Source organism: Artibeus jamaicensis, unplaced genomic scaffold (assembly GCF_021234435.1).
Source record: "Artibeus jamaicensis isolate MK-2021 breed Jamaican fruit bat unplaced genomic scaffold, CSHL_Jam_final contig_1016, whole genome shotgun sequence".
Taxonomy (NCBI): Eukaryota; Metazoa; Chordata; class Mammalia; order Chiroptera; family Phyllostomidae; genus Artibeus; species Artibeus jamaicensis.
In genome coordinates this window covers 6,032,857-6,059,196 of record NW_026521195.1, presented here as the reverse complement: position 1 = coordinate 6,059,196, position 26,340 = coordinate 6,032,857, and the positions used below count along the sequence as shown (strand labels likewise).

At 44.6% G+C, this 26,340-nt stretch overlaps 1 protein-coding gene across 2 annotated transcripts in view; it reads left to right on the top strand.

Annotated features, from left to right (window-relative positions):
- ANLN (anillin, actin binding protein) overlaps positions 1-26,340 on the top strand; it is a 45,514-nt gene that overhangs the window by 10,509 nt on the left and 8,665 nt on the right. The window contains exons 4-22 of one of the 2 annotated variants that reach the window (XM_053661882.1): positions 1,625-2,004; positions 3,093-3,315; positions 5,015-5,205; positions 5,719-5,826; positions 8,606-8,768; positions 12,058-12,168; positions 12,845-13,086; positions 13,977-14,122; positions 14,399-14,561; positions 15,217-15,352; positions 15,895-16,077; positions 17,382-17,511; positions 18,094-18,142; positions 18,232-18,288; positions 18,753-18,791; positions 19,089-19,110; positions 19,991-20,103; positions 21,514-21,567; positions 24,678-24,764. In XM_053661882.1, the coding sequence (XP_053517857.1) occupies positions 1,625-2,004; positions 3,093-3,315; positions 5,015-5,205; positions 5,719-5,826; positions 8,606-8,768; positions 12,058-12,168; positions 12,845-13,086; positions 13,977-14,122; positions 14,399-14,561; positions 15,217-15,352; positions 15,895-16,077; positions 17,382-17,511; positions 18,094-18,142; positions 18,232-18,288; positions 18,753-18,791; positions 19,089-19,110; positions 19,991-20,103; positions 21,514-21,567; positions 24,678-24,764 (2,597 nt within the window). The remainder of the gene's footprint in view (positions 1-1,624; positions 2,005-3,092; positions 3,316-5,014; positions 5,206-5,718; positions 5,827-8,605; positions 8,769-12,057; positions 12,169-12,844; positions 13,087-13,976; positions 14,123-14,398; positions 14,562-15,216; positions 15,353-15,894; positions 16,078-17,381; positions 17,512-18,093; positions 18,143-18,231; positions 18,289-18,752; positions 18,792-19,088; positions 19,111-19,990; positions 20,104-21,513; positions 21,568-24,677; positions 24,765-26,340) is intronic. The other variant, XM_053661888.1, reaches the window with a different exon arrangement.

The following is a 26,340-nucleotide window of genomic DNA, read 5'->3' as shown; positions in this document are numbered from 1 at the left end:
GAAGTAACAGAACGTGTAAAAAGCACAGATACCGTGAACATAGAGGGCCGTGTATGAAGTCAGTGTTCTGGTGTACAGCGCACCTGGGAGAGAAAGAAGAGATGCATTTGAAACAAGCAGCAGGGTCCAGAGCCTTTGGGATCTAGCCAGGAGGTGATGGGGAGGTGCAGGGAGATGGCAGATGTTTAAGGTGGCAGATGCTTTAGAAAGCTTGCCTGGCTGCAGAATGGAGGAGGGATTGACTCGTGCAGAGATTGGGCATGGAAAGACCAGCTAGGAGGCTAGTGTCACAGTCCAGATATGTGGTGATGAAGGCCAGTGGAGGTGAAGGGAAGAGGTTGGTTTGGGAGATGAGAAGGAACTTGTGGGACTTGATGACAGGGTGGTGGAGGGGAAGGGGAAGGAGGGAGAGGCCATGATGCAGAAAGACATGTGTTTGCGCTGTGGATGTCAGGTGTGTTATTGGGGGTACCTGGGGTTTAGCCAAAAGGTGGTCATTGGTAGTTACAAGGAAATCAGGAAAGAGGCCACAGACACAGCTAGTGGGGGTGACATCACACAGGGAAGTGCAAGGCCTGCAGAGTATGTCCTGGCATCTGGTGACAAAAGCAAATGCAACTTCCAGGCAGGCGGGGTGATCCGAGCAGTGAGTGAATGTTGTGCAGGCAAAGGGTGGGCAGTCACTGAGAGGGGTGCAGGCTGACGAGACCAGGTTCGTTTCTAGTTTTAACGTGAGAGGGACAGGTGCATACTTATGTGCGGAGAACACAGTGTGGACGAAGAATGAGGGGTTATTTGGAGCAAGATCCCTGAGAAGTTTGGGAGGGGCAGGATCGCAGCTCCAGGCGGAGGCAGGAACCTTGGACAGTAGGAGGGATGCTCTTCTGTGAACTGAGTTTGTGGAAGAGGAAGTGTCGTGACCTTTGACTTCCCTATCAAGACATACAATGTTTATGCTTACAGACCTAAATCCTTCACAGTGCAAGTATTCCTTATTTGAAGTTTATCTCCAAATGGAGAAAAACTAGAAAACCTTTTAGTCTAACCCTCTGCTATCCAGTACCATAGCCACTGGCCATATGTAGTTTTTAAAACTTGAATTAATTAAAATGAAATGACGTTAAGCTTCTCCACTGTCCTGGCCACATTTCGAATGCTCACTGGCCGCATGCGGCCGCATGTGGCCGCATGTGGTCACTGTACTGGACAGCACAGAGAGGACATGTCCAGCATCTCAGGAAGCTCTGTTGTACAGCATTGTGGTCTCGTCTTTAGTTTCCATGGGCTAAATGATCTTAAGTTGTGCAGCATTACAGCACCACAAGTTCTAAAAATATAAAGATAGCATACTGAATGTATGCTATCTTATAGCATTCAAAATCTGTGAAAGAATTGGAGAAAATAGGTGTAACAGTTTCATTTTTCTTTTCAATTTGGAGTATCATCTGATTTGAAATGATATTGTCAGACTTAAGCAGCTGGTGCTTCAAGTGCATGAGAGCTTTCGACTAGTTCTTGAACCCGTTAACCTCATTTAAAAATTCTGACCTAGTGATCCTAGTGTTTCCACATGCAGGCACCTCTTGACCAAGGGTGTTAATTCTTTTCCTGAAAACGTTCACAGGTGATGTTCCCGAAAGCTCACTCATCGCAGCCGTGCCCGCAGAGGACAAGGCGACCTTTCCTCCCAAACCATCGGAAGCCTCAGCGACTCCGATCGGGAGAAGGGGCCGTCTGGCCAACCTTGCTGCAGTCATTTGTTCCTGGGAAGATGATGTCAGTCACTCATCTGCAAAGCAGAGCAGTGCCCAAGGACAGCCTGGTACCACTTGTTTATCCAAAGCTTCCTCTGCCAGCGGAGCATCTGCTGGGGTCAATAGGGGCAGTGTTAAGCAGGAAACTACATGCTGCTCCCAAAGGGATGGCCGTGCCTCTTTGAATAAAGGCCCGACCTCGAGAGCTGAGGGTGCGTCTTTGATTAAGGTCGCAGTTTCCAGCTCTGCGGTAAGTAAATACAACTTTTATTTTTTTCTTTTTCTTTTTTTTCTTATTCTGTTTTTTGTTTTGTAACTACAATTTTAAATACAAAAAACCTTTCCTCCTTTTGTTATGAGTGATAATGTAAATTTATGTGCAGATATATGTTTTTGTGACATATTCACAGTGTTTATGTGTATTTTTAGATTATTGGTTTCTTAGAAGGTGAAAGTCACCAATTTGGTGCCCAGTCCCAAGATAAAGGGCAGGTACCAACTAGTGCCATTCCACAGTCTATGATGTGAAACCGTGGAGCCTCTTCTTTGTCCTCAGGGGGAACACTGGGAATTACTGTCTGCATTGGGATGCTTTATGCCCACAGATAAGTGGAAGGCAGGCAATATTTCTGAAAACCAGCAGGTGTGGTTACCAGGTGGTAGTTGTCAGCGGTGGGTACGGTACTTTCACCGTCTGCATCCTTTTGAAAGGTTCCCTTGTGCATGCACAGCTTTAAAAAAAAATCTTAAAAAACAAAAAAAAGGAACCTGTGCTCCTGAGCATTGTCTTTCCGTGTGGGACTGGGTTTGGGACCCAGTCATGGGTGGGTCCCAGCCCTGCCACAAGGTTAGAAGTGTGGCTTGGGACACGACATTTCGTCTTACAAGCTAGGAAAGGGCTCTGGGGACAGTGACGTGAGAGAACGTGCACGGAGCACCTAGTGTAAGTATGATACGGTTTTGTTAAGATAATCCCGACTTAATGAAAATACAAAAAATATATAATCTGGTCTAACACAGTTACAATTTATAAACGTCCTAGTGTGACACTATGAAAGAAATTGTTTTTTAACATAGTGACTCTGTTCCTCATACTAAATTGACCATCAGTATATTATGCAGACTAAACACATTGTACCCTGAATTATAGCATCTTCCCAGTTGGTTTGTTTTCAAACCCTTCACATGGGTTTGAGCTATTAGGTGGATGGCAAGACTCTTTCTTTCGAGAGTTTACACGAAGCCTGCCAAGCAAAGAAGATTTATGTTGTTTTGTTATGGGACCGTGTTTAGATATCGTGAGCGTTGTTATTGACCCAAAGCATTACTACATTTCAGAAAGCCCCTTCCCCTGTGAAATCTTCTATATCCATCCCTGATGCCCAAAGTCGGGAGGCACAAAATCCCGAGCGACTTCAGAAAGCTCCCACTTGTCCTCTGGAAACTGAGGTGTTGAAGCCAGTGGGGAAGTCAGCTGTGGCCCAGACGGTTCCGCCCAAAGAAGCATTAAGTAGAGAAACTTGTCTGCAGCCTCATTTTAAAGACAAATCTACAACACCAGGTTATGCATTTTTTAAAAATCTAAAGTTACTGCTGATTATTTTCAGGGTTTGTGTTCTCAGCGTTTTAAACGTCGGTGTGGATGGTGCGGTGTTGGTTAGCCAGAGCAAATGTCGACTGTGTCAGAGCAGACTTCTTCAACTGCAGCTTCAGTTGATAGAATAGATATGCAGCAGCATAGACTAATCCAGATACTGGTCCGAGTGTTTAACCTGTACATCTCAGCAGCTTAAACATGCTTTTCTCTCAGAAGGACTGTGCTAGATGCTTTCTTCTGCACTTTTTGGTGCGGACGATGCATGTGCAACTGGAAGTCGTGTTGTACGGGCAGAATGGAGAAACATTCTCGTCACCAGGTGTGCGGGGTAGTGCTTCTCATCATCGCTGTGAAGGTGCCCCTAATAGCAAGGGAGGTGAATGAGTACGCCAGTGGCCCCAGCCCTACTCGTACTTGTGTGTGTGTGTACTGTGTATGAAGGTGTGCACGTGAGCACATAACAAATGCATGTGCACTTGCATACCCCAGCATGGTCCTGGTTGAGAAGCACAGGACTCAAAGCATGGCAACAGTGACTACTCTTCACTCCATTCTTTCTCATTAGAATTGCTCTTGGAAAGACAGTTTTCCTTCTAAATTTTAACTTCTTAAAAACCAATTTCTTCAGAACCTATAGTCCATCCTAGAAGGGAAATAGACAGAGAGATGGGGGTGGGGAATCCACTGGTTATGGGTGAATAGAAGCCAGCAGTCAGTTTCCAGAGGAGCCAGAATGAGAATTGGAAAGATAGCAAAATCCCAACGTGGAAAAGGATTAGTTACTTCCCATTTTCTGAAGATTTAGTACACAGATAGGAATGCCTAGATAAGAAGCATTCTTTTTATTGTTCAGGGCCTGGGAGATATTTAATTTACATTTCTTTGTGTTGTTAATAGACTCTAAGGATGTGTGAAGTCTTCACTCTGTGGCTGTTGCTCAAATTCTGCCCTTCACCTGTTCTCTCAAACACAGTTTTACTGGGACACGCCAGGCCATTTCCTGGCTGACTGCCTTCCTGCCTCAGATCGGAGCTGAGTCGCGACAGTGGGCACACATTCTGCAAAGCCCAAATGCTCACTGCTGGCCCTTCCGAGGAAAAGGGTCGTCAGTTTCTGATGCAGGCACACCTGCTTTGACGCAGTGTAAGCCTGGCACCACCCCCCACCCCCACCCCGCCTGGGAGAGCCTGTCTCCTTGGTTCTGCTTCACTGTGCCCCATGGTGGCTTAACTCCTGGGGTTCCACGTTAGGGCTCCTAAAAGCAAGATAAAATAAGTTGGGCTGTAGAAATACAAGTAGTGGGGTTATCATGGCCAGGACACTCGGTAGTTCAGGTACGTTATTGATACACAGTCAGTTTCCAGTTGTTTAGGTTCTGATCGATCCTTATGTTTAAGGGTTTTCTAACACCCACTGTCCTTTCACTCCACCTTAAAAATAATTTATTTTTTAAAAGAACTAAGTCCTATAATTAAATTTTAGGCCATGGAGTTAAATAGTTTGGTAAAAATTTTAAAGTGTTTTTGTATCGTTTACTTTCTGAATGAATATTCCTAGTGTATTCAAAGCATTTTGGAGCTGTACTGGATTTTGGAGCTGTTGCCAGAGACATCATCACAGTTACTAATTCTGAATGGCCTCCAAACACGTGTGTTTTCTGTAGTTGGAGCAGGAGTCAAGCCTTTCCTGGAGCGCTTTGGGGAGCACTGTCGAGAGCGCAGCAGAGAAAGTCCAGCTCGTGGCACCCCCCACAGGACCCCCGTGGTCACTCCAAACACAAAGGCCATCCAGGAAAGGTTGTTCAAGCAAAACACATCCTCCTCCACGACCCACACAGCGCAGCGGCTCAAGCAGGTATGGCTCACTGCTTCTGACGTTACCATTGCACGGTCTCGACAGAGGATCTGTACAGACCAAACTGTGTTCTCAAACTGGTCTTTCTGGCCGAGGTGAATAGCATCTTGATGCTCTGTACTGTGTGTTTCAAATTAGAAATATTATTGTCCTGTATTCCATGCATATTGTGATTTTTTAATCTTTTTAAAAAATAATTTTTAAAACAATTTTTTATTCACTTATTTTAGACAGAGGGGGAGAGGGGGAGAAAGGGAGAGAATCATCAGTGTGTGGTTGCCTCTCACACACCCCCTACTGGGAATCTGACTTGGCCAGCAACCCAGGCATATGCCCTGACTGGGATTTGAACCGATGATCCTTTGGTTCACAGGCTGGTGCTCAATCCACTGAGCCACACCAGCCAGGGTGACTTTTTTTATCTTAATATTGAAGACAAGCAAAGTTAGTAGAGTTTGGATATTATTCTTATACTATTGGCCTTGTGTAAAAGGGAGCTTTTGATGGTTTCAGGAACGGGAAAAAGAACTAGCATGTCTTCGTGGCCGATTTGAAAAGGGCAATTTATGGAGTGCAGAAAAAGGCGAAAACTCAGGAAGCAAACCGCTGGAAACCAAACAGGTAAGAAAAACGAGAAAGAAGAGTGAACGTAGTACCAAAGTGGCGCTGGGATCTCGGGTGGTGCTGAAGAGTCAACAGCTCTTCACGTGATTTCCTGTTCCGGTCCGCGTGGCCACGTTCCATCCCTGGGCGCCTTCCCTGTTCACGCCGGCGTTGCTCTTCTCTGTGACATTCCCCACTTGGCAAACTCTTTACCGGACTCCTGATGGCCCACTTCAAGTCAGACTTCAACCCCTTATTCTCGTCATTTCATTGATCTCTGGTGCCTTTTAGTATCCTGTGTAGGTACTAGTTCTAACGCATTTTCAGACCTGCTTTTCTTGTTCGTGATTGTGTACCCCTCCCCAAACACCCTTCTTTAGACGACCTGCTGTAACCCTTCCAGTGACCAGGTAGCTCCCAGGCTGCTCCTTACTTCTGTCTTTCCTGCCTGTTTTCGTGAATCAGTCTGCAACAGATCCCTGCTTGTACATGTAAGCTGTGTTCTGTTTCATCTACGCGCTCACTGTGTATCAAGTACTGTACTAGGATGTATTTTTAAGCTAAAGATAAGAGTTATGTTTAAAGTGGGTACCAACAGAAAAAACAATAAGCGTAACCAGTATGCTTGGACAAATACCTATTTGATTTTTTTTTTTGTCAATTCTCTTAACAAAGGATGTTTCCCAGAGTTCTAATCTCAGCTATGTTTTTCTTCTCACTTGCCTGGGGACATCTCTTTTTCATTCGTTATCCAGCTTCAGTCCAGCACAGAAAGGCTAGTGATGCCCAGCTCTGGGCACATCTCTCTCCTGAACTCTAGGTCTGGTTGGCTAGTCGAGCCTTTGCTCTCACCTCAGTATCTTCCCCACAGTGTCTGTCTTCCCTCGGGGCTTCCCCCCTGTGCCCCGTCATTGAAAACAGTCCAGGGGTTCTTCCTTGACTCCTTCCTCTTACACTGTGTCTTCCCACCTCCTGGCCACTAGCATGCACAGGCTTGTGTGCACACGCACATACATAAGCACACCTATATCCAGTGTACATTTTCTAAATCTGTCACCAGGCTGCCTGGTCCTGTGTATTTTCCTGTGCCATCAGCTTAATCATGAATGTCGTTTTGTGTGTGTTTGGCTCCCTGCGTCTAGCCGAGCTACTCTCTAGTGTATCTTACCAGGGCTGCCAGAGAAGTGTTTTTAAAAGACAAGTATTCATGTATTCACTTGCTTAACATCCTAGAGGGCTCCCTGTAGCTCTCACCAGAAAGCTGTCGGGGGCGCTTGGCTTGACCCCCCAGACTCATTCAGAACCCGCCTCCTCCCATGTGTGTCCGTCCGGTCACGCAGGCCATGTGTGATTTCTCACATGTGCCCATCTCATCAGACCCCCTTGCCTTTGCCCCACTGCTCTCTGCACGAGTGTCTCCGTGGCCAGCTTCTATTTCCCGTGAATAGGTCAGAGTTTGATCTGCTCTGGGAAGCCTCACTCGGCCCTTTCCCCAAGGGGCCCCCGCTTTTTTCAGCCATGTCGCCCTGTATTCTCCTCAACTGGAATATTTACCTCCCTGTAATTGTTGACTCCGCCTTGCACCGCTGTGTCTGTGAGCCATTCGGTCTCTGTGTTGGCCTGGCTCCTAGTGGGAGCTCAGTGCGTTTGTCTTTGGGGAAAGGATTGAACGTGCTCGTCTTTCACATCAGCATACTGCAAGTTGTCATCCGTCACCTTAAAACCAGACCAACTCTATCGCTCACCCTGCCCGTCCTCCTGTCTTTCTCTGCGTCCTGTTCACGCACACTTCCAGAAGAACAGACTCTCCTTGGTGCTTCCAGTTTTTCTCCTCTGATGTACCTCCACTATCCACCCCGCAGACCCCTCCCTTTATCAGGTGCACCGGTGATCTTCAGTGATCGGTGTTCAGGTGTTGAACTTAACCTGTTAGCAGCATCCGACATTGCTGGTCACTCTTCTGTTGGAAGCCCCTGCATTGGTTGCCAGTATATCATGGTCTGGTGGTTCAGCCACTTCATGCCAAATAATTCCTGCTAAACCTGTGGGCTTCCGCCCCAGATGGATGCACGTATGCACATGAACAGGGTCTTCCTGCTTAGAGCTCCTCTGTGTTACCCACCCACAGAGGGAGCAACCAGGGAGGTGGTAGGGACAGAGAGTCGAGTGTCGAGTTACTGCAGTGAAGGGAAGAGAGAGCCTTTCAGAAGGAAGGAGCAGTAGGTATTGTCAGGGTTGCTTGTCTAGTGCAGGTGGGACCGGGACCCCTGGCTGTGAAATGAGGAGCTTATTGTGACTTGGCAAGAGCGGTCTCAGGGAAGTGAGGCTAGCACGAGGGTAGGGTGTGGGAAGCCGGGCCGGGAGGGGCGGGTAGGCAGTGCTGGGTTTGGTTCCAAGGGGCCGGAGAGAGGTGGCAACTGGCAGCGGGTGAGAATGTGACGGGTGGTTTATGTTTGTTTTGCTTCCCGAGGAGACTCAAGTCAGTTTTGGCATTGATGGGAAGGACCTTGTAGAAAGTAAGAGGTTGCAGGTAGAGGTTATCTAAACTGGTTTGTCTAAAGCTGAGCCCTGACACAGACCCTCACCCGCCCTTGCCTCCTGGTCTCGGCGGCTTTACATGCTGAGAATGATTGAGTGAGAACTAGCGCTGAGGGCCCTTCCACACAGGTGGCCTGTTTTGTTCTGAGGAAGCATACGTAGAGTAGTGACCCTGGTTTGTTTCGTTTAGTAACTCGTAAAAAGACAAACATTTCTTGTTTTGAGAAATAAAATTTATCTCTTCATTTACTTTTTGCAGGAAATTCACAGTCAGAACACTCCCCTCCAAAAACATCAAGTTGTTTCAAATACCCCGTCACGTCCAGTGACAGAAGGAGACAGAAAATCAGACACCAGGACAGAAAAGGAAAAGGGGAGAGAAAACCAGACACCAGGAAAACCCCGCAGTACAGAAGCTGCAGGTCAGCATTTTTCTTGAGTTCACTTAAAACACAGCGGTCAGTCGGCCATAGTTTCGGAACTTGGACTGGAGGCCAGGATAGCTGCTGTGGGGTCAAAGGGCAGATTCGTTTCTTCCTTCCCACCCACTTTTTCATTCAGGCCGCTCCATGTGCTTCTTCCTTAAGTCCCTTTCCACAGTGAAAACTCATTCTCTTGACGAGAGTATAAACGACTGTGGCTTTTTTTTTTGGAGAAAAATTTAGTAATATCTATTGAACTGTAAGGGGTGCCTGATCTTCTTCGGTTGAGCTTCTCTGCACGTGTGTGTAGGGTGAATTCTTAGAACTCACGTGCAAAGATGTACCGTGTACAGAGAGGTGAGCTGTAGCACTGTTTGTTCATTGCAATAACATTGAAATGACCTGAATGCCCATCAGTGGGAGACTTTAAATAAATTGTGCTAAATCCATGTAATCAAATACTATGTAGCTGCTTAAAAGATTAAGGTAGCTTTGTATGTAATGACATTTAATATATCACTGACCCTCAGAGACATATTTTTTAATTTTTAGAGGGGGGTAAAAAACATATTACTAAAACTTAACCATCTAACACTTTTTAAGTGCACAGTTCATTGGTGTTAAGAATATTCATGGTGTTGAGGAGCAGGTCTCCAGAGCTTTCTCCTGGGGCAAAATGGAAACTCTGCACACATTAAGCAACAAACCCCATTTCCCCATCTCAACCCCTGGGAAACACCACTGTGCTCTCGGTTTCCATAAATTTAACTACTTTGGGGACCTCCTGTAAGTGCGATTATGTAGTGTTTGTCTTTTTGAGACTAGCTTCTTTAATGTAGCGTAGTGTCCTCAAGGCTCCTCTATGCAGTGGCCTGTGACAGAGCTTCCTTCCTTCCACGGTGGGACGGTAGTCAGTTGTGTGCACGTGCTACGTTCTGGTTGTCTGCTGCCTGTCCTGGGCCCACGTGGGCCCCTGCTGCGCTGGGCTCTCGTGAACAGAGCTGCCGTGAGCATGGTTTGCAGATGTGTGCTTGAGACCCTGTTTTCAGTTCCTCCGGACTTAGCCCGGGGGTGGGATTGCTGGATCATGGAGTAGTTCCGTGTATAATATTTTGAGGAACCCTTGTACTGATTCCCACAGTGTTTGACTGTTTTTATCATCTCACCAGCAGCGCACAAGGGTTTCAGCTTGTCCCTGTGTTGGCCAACACTTGATATTTTCTGTTTTTTTGGTGGTAGCCATCCTAATGGTGTGAGGTGGTACATCGTTTGTGATTTCAATTTGCATTTCTCTTATGATTAGTCACGTTGAGCATCTTTTCGATACTTGTTGGCTGTCCGTTATAGTGTCTTTGGAGAAATGTCTCTTCAAGTCCATTGCCCATATTTTTTTAATCAGGTTACTGGAAATTGTTGTTGAGTTGTAAGAGTTCTTTAAAAGTTTCTACAGTTCACAGATATTTTTTCTCATTCGATAGGGTGCCTTTTCCATTCTGTTGACTGTGCCCTTTGATGCACAGAAGGTTTTAAGTTGGATGTAGTGCCTTTTGTCTATTTTTGCTTTTGATGCCTGCGCTTTCGGTGCCATACCCAGGAAATCATTGCCAAATTCATTGCCATGAAGACTTTTTTCTTTTTCTTTCTAGAAGTTTTGCATTTAGGTCTTTAATCCATTTTGAGTTAATTTTTGTATAAGGTGTCAGATAAGCACCCAACTTCATTCTTTTGCATGTGGATATTCAGTTTTTCTAATATCATTTGTTGAAGAGAATTTTTCTCCTTGAAACATCTTGGAGGCTTTGTCAAAGATCATTTGACTATATATATGTGAAGTTTTATTTCTGGGCTCTGTATCCTATTGCATTGGTGTATAGCCCTTACTTTATGCTAGTACTATACTGTTTTAATTAGTTTAGTTTTATAATATGTTTTAAAATCAGGAAATATTAGTCTTTTAACTTTGTTCTTTTTCAGAATTATTTTGGATATTCAGGGTTCCTTGAAGTTTCATATGAATTTTAGGATGGATTTTTCTATTCCTCCAGAAATACCCTTGGGATTTTGATAGGAATTACATTGGCTCTGTAGATTGCTTTGGGTAGTATTGACATCTTAATGATGTTAAGTCTTCCCATACATGGACATGAGACACAACAATATTGTTTCCAGTGCATGAACATAGATATCTTTCCGTTAGTTGTGTATTTCCTGTCTTTCATCCGTGTTTGTAGAGTTCATGTACAAGTCTGTCACTGGTGTAAATGGAATTGTTTTCTTCACTTCCTTTTCAGATCGTTCACTGTTAGCGTATAGAAATGCAGCTGATTTTCGTGTTGATTTGTGTCCTGCATCTTTGCTGAATTTGTTTATTAGTTCTGACAGGTTTTTGTGGAACCTTGATCGCTTTCTGTATACAAGGTCGTGTCATCTGTGAACAGGGATAATTTTACTTTTTCTTTTCAAACTTGAATCCTTTTTATTTATTTTGTTTGTTTGTTTGTTTGTTTGCTTCTTGCTATGACTAGGACTTCCAGAGCTTTGTTAAGTGAATGTGGTGAGGGGGGTGACCTTGTCTGGTTCCCGACCTTAGAGGAAGAGCTTCCAGTCTTTCACCTTGAGAAAGACCTCCTTTACTGTTCTCTGTGTGTGGGCTTTCCACGCATAGAGGTGGTTTCCTGCTATTGCTGATTTTTCTGAGTTTTTGTTGGCACTTTTTTAAAAAGTGAGAAAGAAAGCTCAGAACAGCATGTAAGTGTGATCACCCTTCCATATACTGAAGGGATCCACACGTACGTCTGTGCACACACACACACACACACACACACACAGGTGGGAGAACTGGAAGAACAAACAGTGACCTGCTAACACTGCTGTCCCTGTCTCTTGGTGGGAAAGATGGGACAGGTCAGAGGACAGATGCTTGGGATATTCTCTATACATTTCTTGGCTAGAAATGTGGTTTGTTTTTTTTTTTTTAAAGATTTTATTTATTTATCTTTAGAGGGGAAGGGAAGGAGAGAGGGAGAGAAACATCAATGTATGGTTGCCTTTCATGTGTCCCCTGCTGGGAACTGGCCTGCAGGGAACTGGCCTGCAACCCCAGTATGTGTCCTGACTGGGAATCGAACCGCGATTGTCTGGTTCGCAGGCCCGTACTCAATCCACTGAGCTACACCAGCCAGGGCGAAATGTGGTTTTATAGTCAGAAAAAAAGATACATAAGATTCTTTAACCAAAAAATTCTGGGTTCTTATATGGATTAATGTGGTTTTTCCTAAACGTTTTTTAGGTCTCACTGAATGTGCAATGACGAAGTCTAGCCCTTTGAAAATCACATTGTTTTTAGAAGAGGAGAAGTCTTTAAAAGTAACGTCAGACCCAAAGGTTGTGCAGCAGAAAGGTTGGCTTTTATTCTCTATTTCTTATTAACACTGAGTGTGTTGTAAGAAACAGTGTATCAGTGGAAGCACATGATCAGCTCTACAGCATTCTGTGTTTCTAAACGGCCGGTGGTTTTAGAGAATGCTCTCTCTGTTTTTAAACCAAGACGTACTCCAGCTTCCACAAATGCGGGGCGCTGCTAGTGGTCCCCGTTAGGCCGCAGCCCCCTGACAGTGTGAGCGAGGCCGTCTCACACCTGTCGGGCGGGGCGGGAGCGTGCTGCCCTCTGCACCCCGCTTGTGCTGTGAGGGGTCAGGGGCCCCAGGTGACGTTAGTCCTTTTTCCCATTGGCGACCGCCATCTCAGGGCAGCTCCAACAAGAGAAACGGTTACGTGAAAGAACGATTTTTGTAAGTCAGAGGCTTTCGGCTGCTATCCTGAGTTCTCAATAGTCTTTCAGCATTGAATCAGCTTCTGATAGTTGTACTGTGTTGTTTAGAAAATGTTACCAGAAATTTGGAAATTATTTTGGTTTCAAATATTTGTAAATTTCATTATTATTTTGTTTGGGAGGTGCTTTTCATTAGGGCTTTCCCCTGTTTATTTAGTCAATGTGTGAATATTACGTCTTCTCGGCTATCCTGTGAAATTTTAAAGGTCTGAATCACATTGTTCATTTACTGAAATCTTTTCAGAAGTGCTACGTGAAATTGCGATGAGCGTGGATGATGATGATGATATCAATAGTTCAAAAGTAATCAATGACATCTTCAGTGATGTCCTCTCGGAGGAGGGTGAACTGGATGTGGCAAAGAGCCAGGAGGAGAGGGCCCGAGCAGCGGCCGAGGGCAGCGAAGACCAGGAGGATGCGCTGAACATCTCCTCCATGTCCCTGCTGGCTCCCCTAGCACAGACGGTGGGCATGGTGAGCCCCGAGGTGAGAAAAGGCTGCATGTGAACAGGCTGGGGCGGAGAGGAGCCAATAGTGGTGGGGTCTCCTTTTGTTTTAATGGGGACATGGGGATTTAGCGCTCTGTAGCCAGGGGGATTTTACAAACCTGATGTTGTCTCTTAAAACAGAGCTTCAAACTCTTCAGGGGTTTTCTGTTGACCTTAGAGAAAATCCAAACGACCACGGCTTCAAAAGCCTGACATTTGGGCCCAAATCCTGTCCCTGCCATTTCCTGAGGTTTACTGGTCAGATCGTATAACCTCTTCACCTCAGTTCACTCAGCTGTTGACTAAGGTTCAAAGTAGTATCTACATCAGGGGGTTGATGTGGGTACTCAAACACCTCCGTGTATTGGTGTTTAGTACCAGACAGATAACCAACATTTATTGAGAATGAACTGTATTATTAGCTATTGCTCTACGTTGAATAATTGCAGCTTTGTTTGCAAACTGATTCAGTTAGAAATATTTTTATTTTTTATTTATTGATTTTTAGAGAGAGAGAGAGACATAGATTTGTTGTTCCATATATGTATGCATTCATTGGTTGCTTCTTGTATGTGCACTGACTGGGGCTCGAACCTGCAACTTTGGCGTACTGGGACAACACTCCAACCAGCTGAGGTCCTTGGCCAGGGCCAATTAGAAATATATTTAAGAAAGGTTAGGAAAGTAGTTTTTAGCTGTCTTTCAATTTTTATTTATTTACTTACTTTTTAGGAACTTATTTTAGTTTGCCTTGTTTTTATGATGAATCGCTTCACGTATTGGGTATTTATTTCCTAGTAATAGAGAATTCATTCAGTTCCTTAGAATTATCACTTAGAATCAGTGTCATCCATAAAATCTACAAATACCCAATGTGCTTCCTTGCAGAGTTTAGTTTCCTCGCCTAGAATGAAATCGAAAGACGACAGTACAAGTAATGAGAGTCCAAAGTCAGGAAAGTTCCAGAGAACCCGGGTCCCGCGGGCGGAGTCTGGTGACAGCATTGGTTCTGAGGACCGGGATCTTCTTTACAGGTGGGGACTTTTGGGAAGGCCTTACCCCTCAGGGTCTTGGTGTAGATTGGTGCAACAGGTTGTATTCTTTACAGTTACAATGTTACTAGTAATTAAACTTGTATAGAATTTTGGAATAACTTTTGTCAGCCTGCCTTTCACCCAATGGCATTTTCCATTCCGGGGAAGTGTCTGGCTGCTGTGTTTCAGTATCTATATCCAGTTTGCTGAGATGTTTAGTGGATGGTAGTGTTTAGAGTGTGGCTGGGTTTCTAACAGTGCAACTGTTTCCTGAAGCATTGACGCATACAGATCTCAGAGAATCAAAGAAACAGACCGTCCTTCAGTAAAGCAGGTGATTGTTCGGAAGGAAGATGCTACTTCCAAATTGGAGGGGAAGAAGAATGCTGCAGAAAAGAATGTCTTTCCTTGTCAAGTTAACGTCAAAGAGAAAATGCAGGTATGTCCTCTGGGCGAGGGGACCCGGGGTGTTCTGCCCGAGGCAGCGCTCCCCCTCCCCACACCTGCCTCACTCATCACTGTGCCCTGGGCCCCCCGACAGCGTCTGGCCCATCGGGCCTCTGTGATCACTCTAGAGTTCAGTTTAATTTGAGAAAGTCAGAAGAAGACTGACTTAGAGAAGACTTAGAGAAGTCAGAAGCTTGTTTGATATTGTTGACATGCTTATTTGTACGCGTTTGTCCTACATGTCCTTGAAGTGTTAACTATAAATTAAATGATTATGAAACGTGAAATTTATTTTTCTCTTAGAGTTTCTTTTACTCTAAGGAAAACTTTAAAAAGGTTACAACATGCATGTAATTTAAATAAAATGGATCAGATCATGCTTAATCTTAACTGTGTTGGACACAGTCCCGATTATAATGTTAGTATCAGTTGTGAGTCTTTTCATAAGGAAGAATGATTATAGTGTAATTACTGCATTGTGTTAAATGTCTTTGATGCACAGTCTGGAACTTGAACCATGAAACTGGACCCATTTTACTTTCTGGGAATTTTGGAAATTGTTGGATCAGCTGGTTTATAATTAAAGTGTCAGTAAAGTGAAAGTGGTGACCAGGGCCCGAGTTTCCCTCTCCTCTTGGCCTCCCCAGGAGCTCAACAATGAAATCAACCTGCAGCAGACGGTGATCTACCAAGCCAGCCAGGCCCTGAACTGCTGCGTGGACGAGGAGCACGGCAAGGGCTCCCTGGAGGAGGCCGAGGCGGAGAGACTGCTTCTGGTCGCAAGTGCGTGCCGCACAGTTTCAAACCAGGAAAAGTGCCGATTCCGGGGAAGGGGCCTTTGCTGATAGATAATCTGTCTTAGTTGATCTGTGCTTTGTTGTTTTTCATAAGGTCGGTGGACACCCTAGGTATAAAATGAGATGTGGTGTGCACAAAAGGGTGGAAGAAACTGGAATGCAGTGGAGGGGAATGCGGTCGTGAAGGGTGTGCTGAGAACGAACACAGGACTGTATCTACATCCACACACAGATGCTCACACTCTGTCTCTGTCCCTGTTGTGTGTATGTGTGGTGATGGATGATGGGCGTGTTAGCATGGAAAGATCGTACCGCACAAGAGAACCGACTCAGTCGAAGTGCTAAATTTTAAGCACTTGCTAAACAGAATAGTGATGGAGGTTTTCCCCAGGTGCCTGCCACCTGTTCATAGAGAGAAGGTTACTGATTTCGTCTCTGGTCACATGTGCAATCACCACAGGGTATATTGGTCTTAGAAACAGCTGCATTTTCAGTGTTTGAAATAGTGTCTTGCATACCTTTACCCAGCTGAGAAGAGAGCACTTTTGATTGAGGAGCTGAATAAACTGAAGAACGGGGGGCCTCAGAGGAAGCATAAGGCTGCGCCCGTGGCCCAGAGTGAATTTGCCCCGTCCAAAGGGTCGGTCACTTTGTCGGAGATCCGCCTGCCTCTAAAGGCAGACTTCGTCTGCAGCACGGTTCTGAAACCAGGTACGGCACCGTTTTCCTCGGCACGCCTTCTAGGTCTCCTGTTAGATCATGGCCCTCACCTGGGCTGAAGCGGTGCCGTGGGAATGGGTACAGGGTATGAGGAAAGATACACAGCTTGTATCCTGGGCCTTCAGTTCCTTTTGTGAACGAACACATGTGTGAAAATAGCCAAGGAAATTTCATGCGTGGGTCACTGATCCACACAGTCACAGACGTGGCTCTCCTTGAAAGTAAGGCTAGTGAAACATCGTTCTGAACGTAAAATATTTTTCTGAGATGCGGGCAGCACCCTGACATAGCAGTCAGCCAACTTGCATTAATTAATGTTATCGTGGAAAGTATGTGGGGCATCTAAAAGAACTCATTTTACTTCCTTCGTTCTCTGTGAAAATCATCCTGTTGCAGAATGTGTTCTGCAAGTTATGAATTACTGCCTGTGAGAGTGAAGAGCCCCACACTGCTTCAGTAGGAGATACTTCTACTGAAATTTTATTCCATTTGCCCCTCCAGATTGAACAAGTCAACTTTTCTAAACTGTGTAATCTCCTAAAAGTCACTAATGAGCAAAGTGTGTAAAGGAGACCGTGGCCCTGAGGACAGGGCAGGATAATTATAGCAAGCTCAAGAAAATTAAGTTTTGGATTTTTTTTAAAGGTTTCTTTGAATTTTTGTGTGAGACATTCTCTTAGAGAGAAAGGAGGGCTAGATATAGGTGAGGAGTGAATTTCAGGTGCATGGAAAATGCAGAGTGGAGCTCTTCGAAAGTCAGCAATTTGGCAGGAGCGGGGTGACCTGTGTTCTAAGCCTTGTCATCTGAGCCCTGTCATCTGGTTTTGGCGGTGTGGGCAGAGGTCCTCGGTGATGCAGCGCGGGCCTTCTTCGGACCTGCGATTATTTAATGACAGATAGTTCGAATTTTCATTAGAATGTTTCTATAACTTGGACAAGAATATAGTATTTCAGTCTCAGTTTTGAAATATAGTAGTGTATACTCAAATGTATACTATTAGCTAAAGAATTTGGGGTCAATAGGTAAAATTTGAAGTCAGCAGAAACTGAGGAATGTGGAGAGAAGTTATGTTAATTCATGTAATAGGAAGAGACATTGGTGAAGCTTATTCCAGAGTTATGACCATCTGCTTAAGTCTTACCTTTTCATGTCTAAAAAGTTGATTTTAGAATTGTTCAGTAAATTGTATATCAATCAGTTGTAGTGTTACCTTATTCCTTTGGTCTCCCAGAATGCTGATGATCTAGATCTGATTTTGCTTGTGCTTATTATGTAATGTGATTATTTCTTGCAGATGCAGCAAATTACTATTTCTTACTTATACTGAAGGCAGGAGGAGCTGAAAATATGGTGGCCACTCCCTTAGCCAGCACTGCGGGCTCCCTCAACGGCGACGCGCTGGCATTCCCGACCACGTACACTCTGTGAGTGCCGGGCCCCTGATGGTCCAGAGGCCTGAGCACCCGGGGGCATTTAGGGCCTTGGCTGTGCAGGGTGTTCACTCTTTTGTTCGGACGAACCACTCACTTTCAGTTGGTTTAACTCTTCTGTTTCCGATGTTTCCTGCTACTGAGCAGCACACTGCTTTCACGGGACTGTAGGTGTTTAATGTCAGCACTGCTTTTATAATGTGCATGTGTGTAAAATATTGATCATAATTTTCTAGCCATGCTTTAAATCTAATGTACTTCATATTCAGTCTCAAGGAAAAGACATTTAATGTCATAGATTTATTTCGAAACTAGAGTCAGAGTTCAGTTTGAAAAAAACTACTTTTATTATTGAAGATCCTGAGTTGTAAAATACTAAGGAAAATAAGTGACTTGGATTATAGGAAACAATTGATTGTTCTTTCCAATTTTTGTATTCTTAAGTGGTTTATAGCTATTGCCTTCAGTTAAAACAGCGAGTTTCTATACTCCCAGAGTCTGGTAACAGTGTTTGCGGCTTCATCTTGGTATATAACTTGGTATTTTTCTTACAGTTTTAATGCTTTATGTTTTCAGGGAAGATGTATCCAATGACTTTGAAATAAATATCGAAGTTTACAGCTTGGTAAGCAGTTAAACTTTCTAAAGGAACCACTAGTATATTTTTCGTAGAGATACCGGGTTTAAGCTAATTATGCTTTGGCTTTGTTGTAGATGCAGAAGAAAGATCCCTCAGGGCCTGATAAGAAGAAGAAGGCCTACAAATCCAAGGTGAGAATGAAAGGAACCCAGTGAAAATATAGTAATCAGAGATAACAGACAGCACACCCGTTTTAATCGGGGTTGTAATGATGACCAAGTGTGTAGGCCCCCACATCTCCGTTCCTGCGTTTCAGGGGAGTGAACACTGAGAGTGAGCTCACCGTGAGTGTGTGTGGTCAGGGCCCCGAGTGTGAGCTCCTCATAGACTCAGGCTCCGTAACTCTATCTCTCTGGGTTTTCCTGATGGCATACTTGTATTACCCTTTAAACTTTTCAAGTCATCATTTAAGTAACTTTATTTGGTTTTAACAAAGAAGGAATGACAGTATGGGTAAAGCCATAATAAAAGACTTAAGTAAAATACATTCCTATTTAATAATTATTTTCTATGTGGAGTGTCCCAAGGTTGGTTATTTTTAAGCTTTAAATCGTAATGTTTACTAGGAATTACACTAAGGTATCTTTTCTTTCAGGCTATTACTCCAAAGAGATTTCTCACATCTATAACCACAGTGAGTAGAATTTCTAAAAACTGGAGCTTCCATGTGAAACCTTCATGGTACAAATATGATTATAAATTGGTAAACCCTGTGCCGGAAAGCATCTTTCCGGCACAGGGTTTACCCTTAGCACTTTGGAAATCTTTAAAGTACCATAATGGGGGTGGGAAATCGCTGATATTTACATAGAGAAAAATGAATGTTTTCTGAAATGTAGTTCTTGCAGTGTTAAAGAGTTTTGTATTTAACGTTCAAATCTTTGTATCTAATGAAGAAAATAATTTGTTGCTTCTTCCCACTCTCTTTTAGAAAAGCACCCTTCATTCTTCAGGTGAGTGGATGCTAAACTGTTAGAAAGACTAGACTCAGGGAAAGAACCAGGCAGACACATCCTCACAAGAACAGGCATCTCGATGTATGAGTGTTTAGCATAGTCTCCTTTGAAAGATACTGTCTCCATGGCTTCAGTAACACCTGGGGTCGCTGCCACTTCGAATGCTCTCCTGTGGCCATTGTCAGACTCCACACAGGCCTCCGGTCACCAGGACACTCGGGCTCCAGCAGGCGTTGCACCGCGATGCCTGGTCGTTGGCACTGCGGCAGGTTGCGTTGCCCTTCACCTGGCTGTACTGCCCTGCAGATGCGTTTTGTGCCGTTGACACTGTGGGGTTGACTTCTTTTAACTTTGCCAATCGTCACTGGCCTTGTGTTGTGTCAGCAAAGCATCTTTCCGGCACAGTGGGACCTGAGGTGCCAGGAAGCCAGGAGAGGCCTTATCTAGAATGAACTAGGCCTCTTTTCCAAAGGGTACTGGGACTGAGCTGGTTTCACTCTCCCGTTGGGGGCTTTTGGCCTCTTTCTGGTACAAGAGTAACTAAGAAGTGCCATGTAGTATAGTCTGTGCTACTGATCATGTTTGTCCGAGACTACAGCAGTGAAGTCTTCTCTTAGCACTTACAGGACAATTGTATTTCGCATGCATATTTTGAGGTTCTGTGTCTTTAAAAACCTCTGTTCCAAATGTTCAGAAGTGCCTATATTTCACTGTTTTTTTTAGCAAGTTTGTATTTTCCCTACATCTTAGAGATGGAGGAGAATGATGCAGTTTCTTCTATGGCAGTTTATTTTCATTCTGTTGGGGGGAGGTGAGGGGTTGTTATGTGCACTTAGAGGAGTCGCTGTGAGCTGAACCCCATCTCTTTTCTCTTTAGTTATGGCCAGTCCAGGCGGCCTCAATGCTGTCCGCACCAGCAGCTTTACGCTTGTTGGGTCCCACACGCTGTCGCTGTCTTCAGTAGGAAGCACTAAATTTGCTCTGGACAAGGTAATCCAGATGTATTTATTTACTTTCAGAAAAATTAGGTCCTTGAAAATGCTCCAGTACTTTCAAGTATTTGAAATCTTTGAAAATAGGCATTCTTAGAATTACATTTCATCTAAGTATTGGTATATCTACGTGATGTGTGTGTGTATGTACTACTCTCACTTGAGAATGTATTGATTTTGGAGGGAGGGGAAAGGAGGGAGATGCAGAGGGAGAGAAACATTGATTGGTGGCCTCTCATACACACCCTGACCGGGGACCAAATCCACAACCCAGGCTTGTGCCCTTTCTGGGAATCGAACCTGTGACCTTTTGGTTTACAGGACGACTCTCCAACCAGCTGAGCCACACCGACCAGGGCCTACATGATATTCTTTTTTGGTGTTGGAAATATTTCTTCCTGCGTCTTAACAGTTAAATTCTCAAAGTACTGTATGCTGATTTATTGTAAACGTCAGTTCTGAGTACAGAAGTATTAGTTTAAAAAAATTTCCAGTTGCAGTTGACACACAATATCATACTGGTTTCAGGCGTACGACGCCGTGATCAGACACCTGTGTACAGCGGTCCCCCGCGCAGCCCAGGGCTGTCTGAAACTGCAGCTGTCACAGCAGCACCTCCTGTGCTCCCTAAGCTGTACCTCACGTCCCACGACTGTTCTGTTACCTGGAAGTATTGCTTCTTGCACAGAGATGTTAAGCTTACAGTTTTAAACATAGTCACTTGCCCATTCGAACCAGTATTTTGAAAGAGTAGTATTATTTTATAGATTAGTTTTGACAAGATAAGGGCATTTAGGTTAATTTCTTAGAAAAGTCCCTATGAAACGAAGGAGTTCCTTCCTGCCCTTCCCTCCCCACATTTAAAGCCTCGCAGTTCCCATCTGCCCGACACCACGGAGCGCCTTGCCACCGGAGAGCGGTGTGACCGGGCTTTTAATAACCGACAAGACCACGCTGAGGGGCGAGGGCACTGGAGGCAGACGCTGGTTCTGAGGCCGCCTTCTGCTTCGTAGCACAGGGGTATATTCTGAAGTATTGTGAGAGATGCGGTATTAGAAACCGGGAGGCCTAGTTTCTAGTGTGGCCCTGTGAGCAGTTCCCCTCCAACGCTGAGCAGAGTCACTTCATTTCCCTGGGGTCTCGTTGTCCAAGTGGAGAATAGTAGGTTACAAAACGATGCGACTTTAAACTTTCATGAAACCTGTTTTTTTTGTTTGTTTGTTTTTTAGTTGGTAGACAAAAACTGTACTATATTTGAAATTTTGATGACTGTTAATGCATAAGTATATTTTTTAATGTGTTAATTAAATGCTTGTACTTTTCATTTATTTAGTGATTCAGCTAGTTTAACACATTGAATGATCCTGGGTCTTTTTTTTCTCTTTATCTTTTATTTTGTTTGTTTTAGATAAATTATGATGTAAAAGAGCGAGAGCTACTGGGCTATTTGTTCCAGGAAAAGGTTGCCATTTTTTCTTTGCTTGAAACTAACAAGCTTAAAAATCAGTCCTTAATTTTGGCCTGTATGTATTTGTTTCACTAACCACTCTCGAACCTTCTTGGTTATTTTGAATAATCAAGGACATTATACACATTATCCTTTTTGTCGTCCTTGAAGTTGGGCGTCTTTACTTTGTTCTCTCCTTTATTCCTGCATGTTTGCTTTGGCTTTCTTCTACATTCTTTTTTCATGTTAAAAGTTTTTCAGATTCTGTAGTCTCTTCAACATTGATTTTCTGGGTACTAAGATAGAAGGATTAATCACTATGTCAAAGCTAAAATGTATTCAGTATTGTTTGCCCCCCACACAGTGAAAGAGCTCTGGGTGATGTGTTAAGTAGAAAGCTTTTGGCCAATAGGCATATTGCTGTGTAAGTAATGCTTCATTTATGAATTTTTAAATAAAATGCACTTAACACTAAAGTTATACCAAATCATATTTTAGACTTTTAATACCCTTGTGAACATCAGTGGCAAGCATTTTGTGGATGTATAGAAATGCTAACTTATAAAATGCCGGATAGTATTGTATTATTTTATTTTTTGCCTAAAACAAGGTTTGTAAACTGGGGTTGTACGACCCGTATTCCTTTCTCACTGTTGTCTGTCCTTTTGCCAGTTTCTACGTGTGTGTTGGGTCTCAGTGATCTCTAAAGTGAAAGGGATTCAGTGACACATGGTAATGCAGAATGTTGTTTTTTTGACTTTTTTTTTGTCTGCCATTTTAATTGAAAATGTCACAAAACATTTCTATTCTCTTCATACTTTTGAATTTATAACTTAAGTAGCCAGGCTCATGATTGAGTGCAAAATCATTTAATTCAGTTCGTTGTGTTTAATACTCTAAAGTCTCTCTGTCTCAAATGCAATTTCAGTGTCAGATTTGTCCTGAATGTGCTTTTGTGAGTGCCAGAGAGAAAGCATATATTTGTTCTGATAGATTGTAGTTAATATAAAAGAATATTAAAAATAGTTAAGCTTAGGTGTCCTTTAAATTAGTGGGAACAAATGGAAGCCCTTCTGTGCTCCTTTCATAATTCCACTCAACTCTGGGAGAGCAAACGGGTGTCCCGTGTCTTCCCAGGTGCCCTTGGTGCAAGGGAGCGCTTGCCTGTTTCACAGGTGCCTTGACCAGTGATGGCACAGCGGCCGCCTCTGAGATCCCTTCAGAGTGGCATCGCCTCTGAGGTGCATGCAGACCGTTCTCTCTAAGGCACAGGCGGCAAACACAGGGCCCTCCACCTTGTTTTATCCGGCTTGGCACCATTTCTCTACCCGGCGGCAGCTCTCACTTGACTGTTAAGGAGTAGTTACATTTGTACAGTCCTAACATTACCTTCGGCCCTTTGAAGGCAACCACAAGGCTGATGTGGCCCCCGGTGAAAATGACTTTGACACCTCCCGCTAAGGGTTCAGGACACCACCACCTGGAGCTTGGCTTCTGATTGGAGGTTACAGACGTCTGGTGCACAGTCTGGCATCCAGGAATTTAAATGATGAATCTCAATGGCAGGCTCTCAAATTCTTTTTTTCCCCTTGGAATAGAGAATCCTAGCCGCCCGCAAGGGTCTGCCACGCACGGGCGTTGGGCTATGGGTGAGGACAACTAAGAGATGATACAAAGCGGAGTTTCACAGCCCGAAAAACAAACCTCACACACTGAGGACAGCGTCTGGGTGGCCCAGAGTAGTGTTTATGCTCAGAAGTGGGGGGAAAGGAGACTCTGCCACACTTCCTGTGTCCGTCATCTGCTGATGGGCAGTCAGGCTGCTTTTAGGGCGTGGGTGTCGTGAAGAACACTCCACTGAACATCGGGGCGCAGATGTCCCTTTCCGAAGTGGATTTCAGTTACTTTGGACAAGTTCCCAGAAGGGGGATTGTTGGGTTATGTGGCAGTTCCATCTAATTTTTTGTGGTATCTACACAGGGAAAAGTTTTTAATTTTGATGAAGCCTAATTTGTGAGTTTTTTCTTTTGTTGTTCATGCTTTTGGTGTTGTATCTGAGAATCCATTGCCAAATCCACGATCATTGAAGATTTACCTTTATGTTTTCTTATAAGAGTTATGGTTTTTTAGCTTCCATATGTAGGGCATTGATTCATTTGGAGTTAATTCTTGTGTGTGGTGTGAGGTGGGGACCCAATCTTCGTCCACATGTGGGTGCCCAGTGTCCCAGCACCTTGTGCTGGAAAGATTGCCCTTTCTTCATTGAATGGTCTTGGTACCCTGCTGAAAATCAATTGGTCCTAGAGGTGTGGGTTTATTTCTGGACTTTCAGTTCCTTTCCTGTGCTCTACATGTCTGTTCTCATGCCAATGCCATGCCGTTTTGATTATGGTAGCTTTGAGCTTTGAAACGGGGAAGTATGGTTCTTCCAGCTTTGTTTTTCTCTTTCAAGATTGTTTTGATTGTTTGGGGCCTTTTGCAATTTCATGTGAATTCGAGGGTCAGCTTTTTAATTCTGCAGTACACCATTATTTATCGCTGAGTAATAGTTAATTTTTTAAATTATCTTATTTATTTTTAGACAGAGGGGCAGGGAGGGAGAAAGAGAGGGAGAGAAACATCAATGTGCGAGAGAAACATAGATCAGCTGTCTCTCACACACCCCTCACTGGGGGCCTGGCCTGTAACCCAGACATGTGGGAATCGAACCAGCGACCTTTAGTTTGCCAGTACAGTGCCCAGCCCACTGAGCCATGCTGGTCAGGGGCTAAGTAATATTTTATTGCATTAATATACCAGTTGGTTTGTCTAGTCTCCTAGTGAGTATATTTTATTGATGGAGAATGGCTAAGCACTAACATTCTCTTCTTAAATCTGAGTTTTCTTTATCACATTAACTGGGACTTAAGGTTTTATTTTCATCATCTTTAACTTGAATGGATTTATTCTTTTAAAGTGTTTGTTGCTGAGGAACCAGTGGCTTTTGGCCACTTAATTCATGTTTTAGCTTTAGAGAAGAGTGTGTTTGCAAGGCATAATATTCTCTATTCAGGACACACCTATTTTATCAAGAAAAATCAGAGTGTGAAAGTCTTTTGCAAATAACTCACTGTCTTTCTTCGCAGGTGCCCTTTTTATCTCCTTTGGAAGGTCATATTTATTTACAAATAAAATGTCAAGTGAATTCAAGTGTTGAAGAAAAAGGTTTTCTAGTAAGTAATCAGCATGTGTTTCTTTTTTCTGCTTTGTGGAAGTAGACTCGCTTTCCGTCGGCAGGAAAGCCTGTCTGAGGAGGTGGTGGATCGGCTCGGTAGAGCTGTGTGGCTTTCCCAGTGTGTGCCGGTCCCTGTGCTGGCTGGGAATATGACAGGCCACAGAACAGCCCTCTGCTCAACAGCCTTCCGTCTGGTAGGGGGAGGGACTTGTGAACAGGTGAGGACGACCCAGTGCTATGACAGGAGGAAGTGAAGAGTGCGTGTGTGTTCACGAACGGGTGGGATGTCGGCTCTTGAGTGTGGGTAGGAGGCTTAAACAAGGCTCCTGGGAGAAGTACCTCATACACCGCTGAGTAGGTGAGGTGGAGGGAAGGTGCTGCAGATGAAGGGAGGGGAATGCGCTGTGGCCCTCTCGCCCCCCAGAGGAAAGGGTGTCCTGTGGGGACAGGCAGGTGTCTCAGAGAGGCTGAGCACAGTGTGTGTGTGTGTGGGGGGGCAGTGAGCATGGTGATGGGGAGGGCCATGTGCTTAGGGGGACTGGGTCCTGCTGTTCGAGGGCCTTTTAAAGAATTTGGACTTTATCCTGAAGCCAGTGGGGGACTCTAGTTTTAAGCAAAGACATCAAACTGGGGTTTTGACTGACCTCAAATCCTTCTGACTGACGTGGAAAGCAGGCTGGAAGGGTGACCCTGAAGATGTCCAGTAAGGAGACTGAGTTCTCCCTGAGAGCAGTGATGGGGACAGCAGTCCAGATGGAGGATCCAGTCGTGGGGGGAGGAGGAGGAGGAAGGGCAGCCCCTGTGCTGTGACTGTGGGGGGTGGAGCAGCAGAAGCAGGGCTGGGATCTGGACGACAGAACCATCTGTCTTTTGCCTTAATGTTCCTTTACTGCTCTGGCTTGGTTGTACCTCTGCTACCTGGCATCCTTCTGCCACTGCTGAAAGCAACATTGGGGGGCAGGTTTCAAAGTATATTATAGACATTAGCATGCTCCCCTAAGTCTCAGGTGTATATCCCCCGAGTTTTGATGCATCCATGTATCTGTACCCCAAGTTTTGATTAAGATTTAAAACCTTACCCCAGAAAGTACTCTCATGCCCCTCACCAGGCCATCCCTATCCAACGTGTCAGGTTTTCATGAATTAAGTTTTAAACAATTTGAATTTTAGGTGCTTAGAAACATGTTTCAAGGATTGGGGTGTAGAGTTCAAGATTGATGTTTTAGCTGAGACGAGATTTGGAAATGTGCAGTTCAGAGACCGAGATTTCAGCTCAGGGGCATTGGGTGGGACAGAGCCAGGAGGAGCCCCACAGCTGTGCACAGACCCGGGAGAGAAGCTGCTGAAGGGCACTGCAGGGGGCGCAGTGGGCCCTCGTCAGCTGCCGAGGCGAGAGAGAGACAGAGAGACAGGGAGAGATACAGACAGACCACGGGGCTTGTTTGCAGGCGGTCGCTCTAGTCTCAGTTGGAGCAGAAGCTAGGTTGCCTGTGGTCATCGGGCGAGTGGGGGGTGAGGAAAGAGGCTGCGAGCAACTCGAGAACAAAGTCTGGCACGAAGGGGCAAGTAGGGTG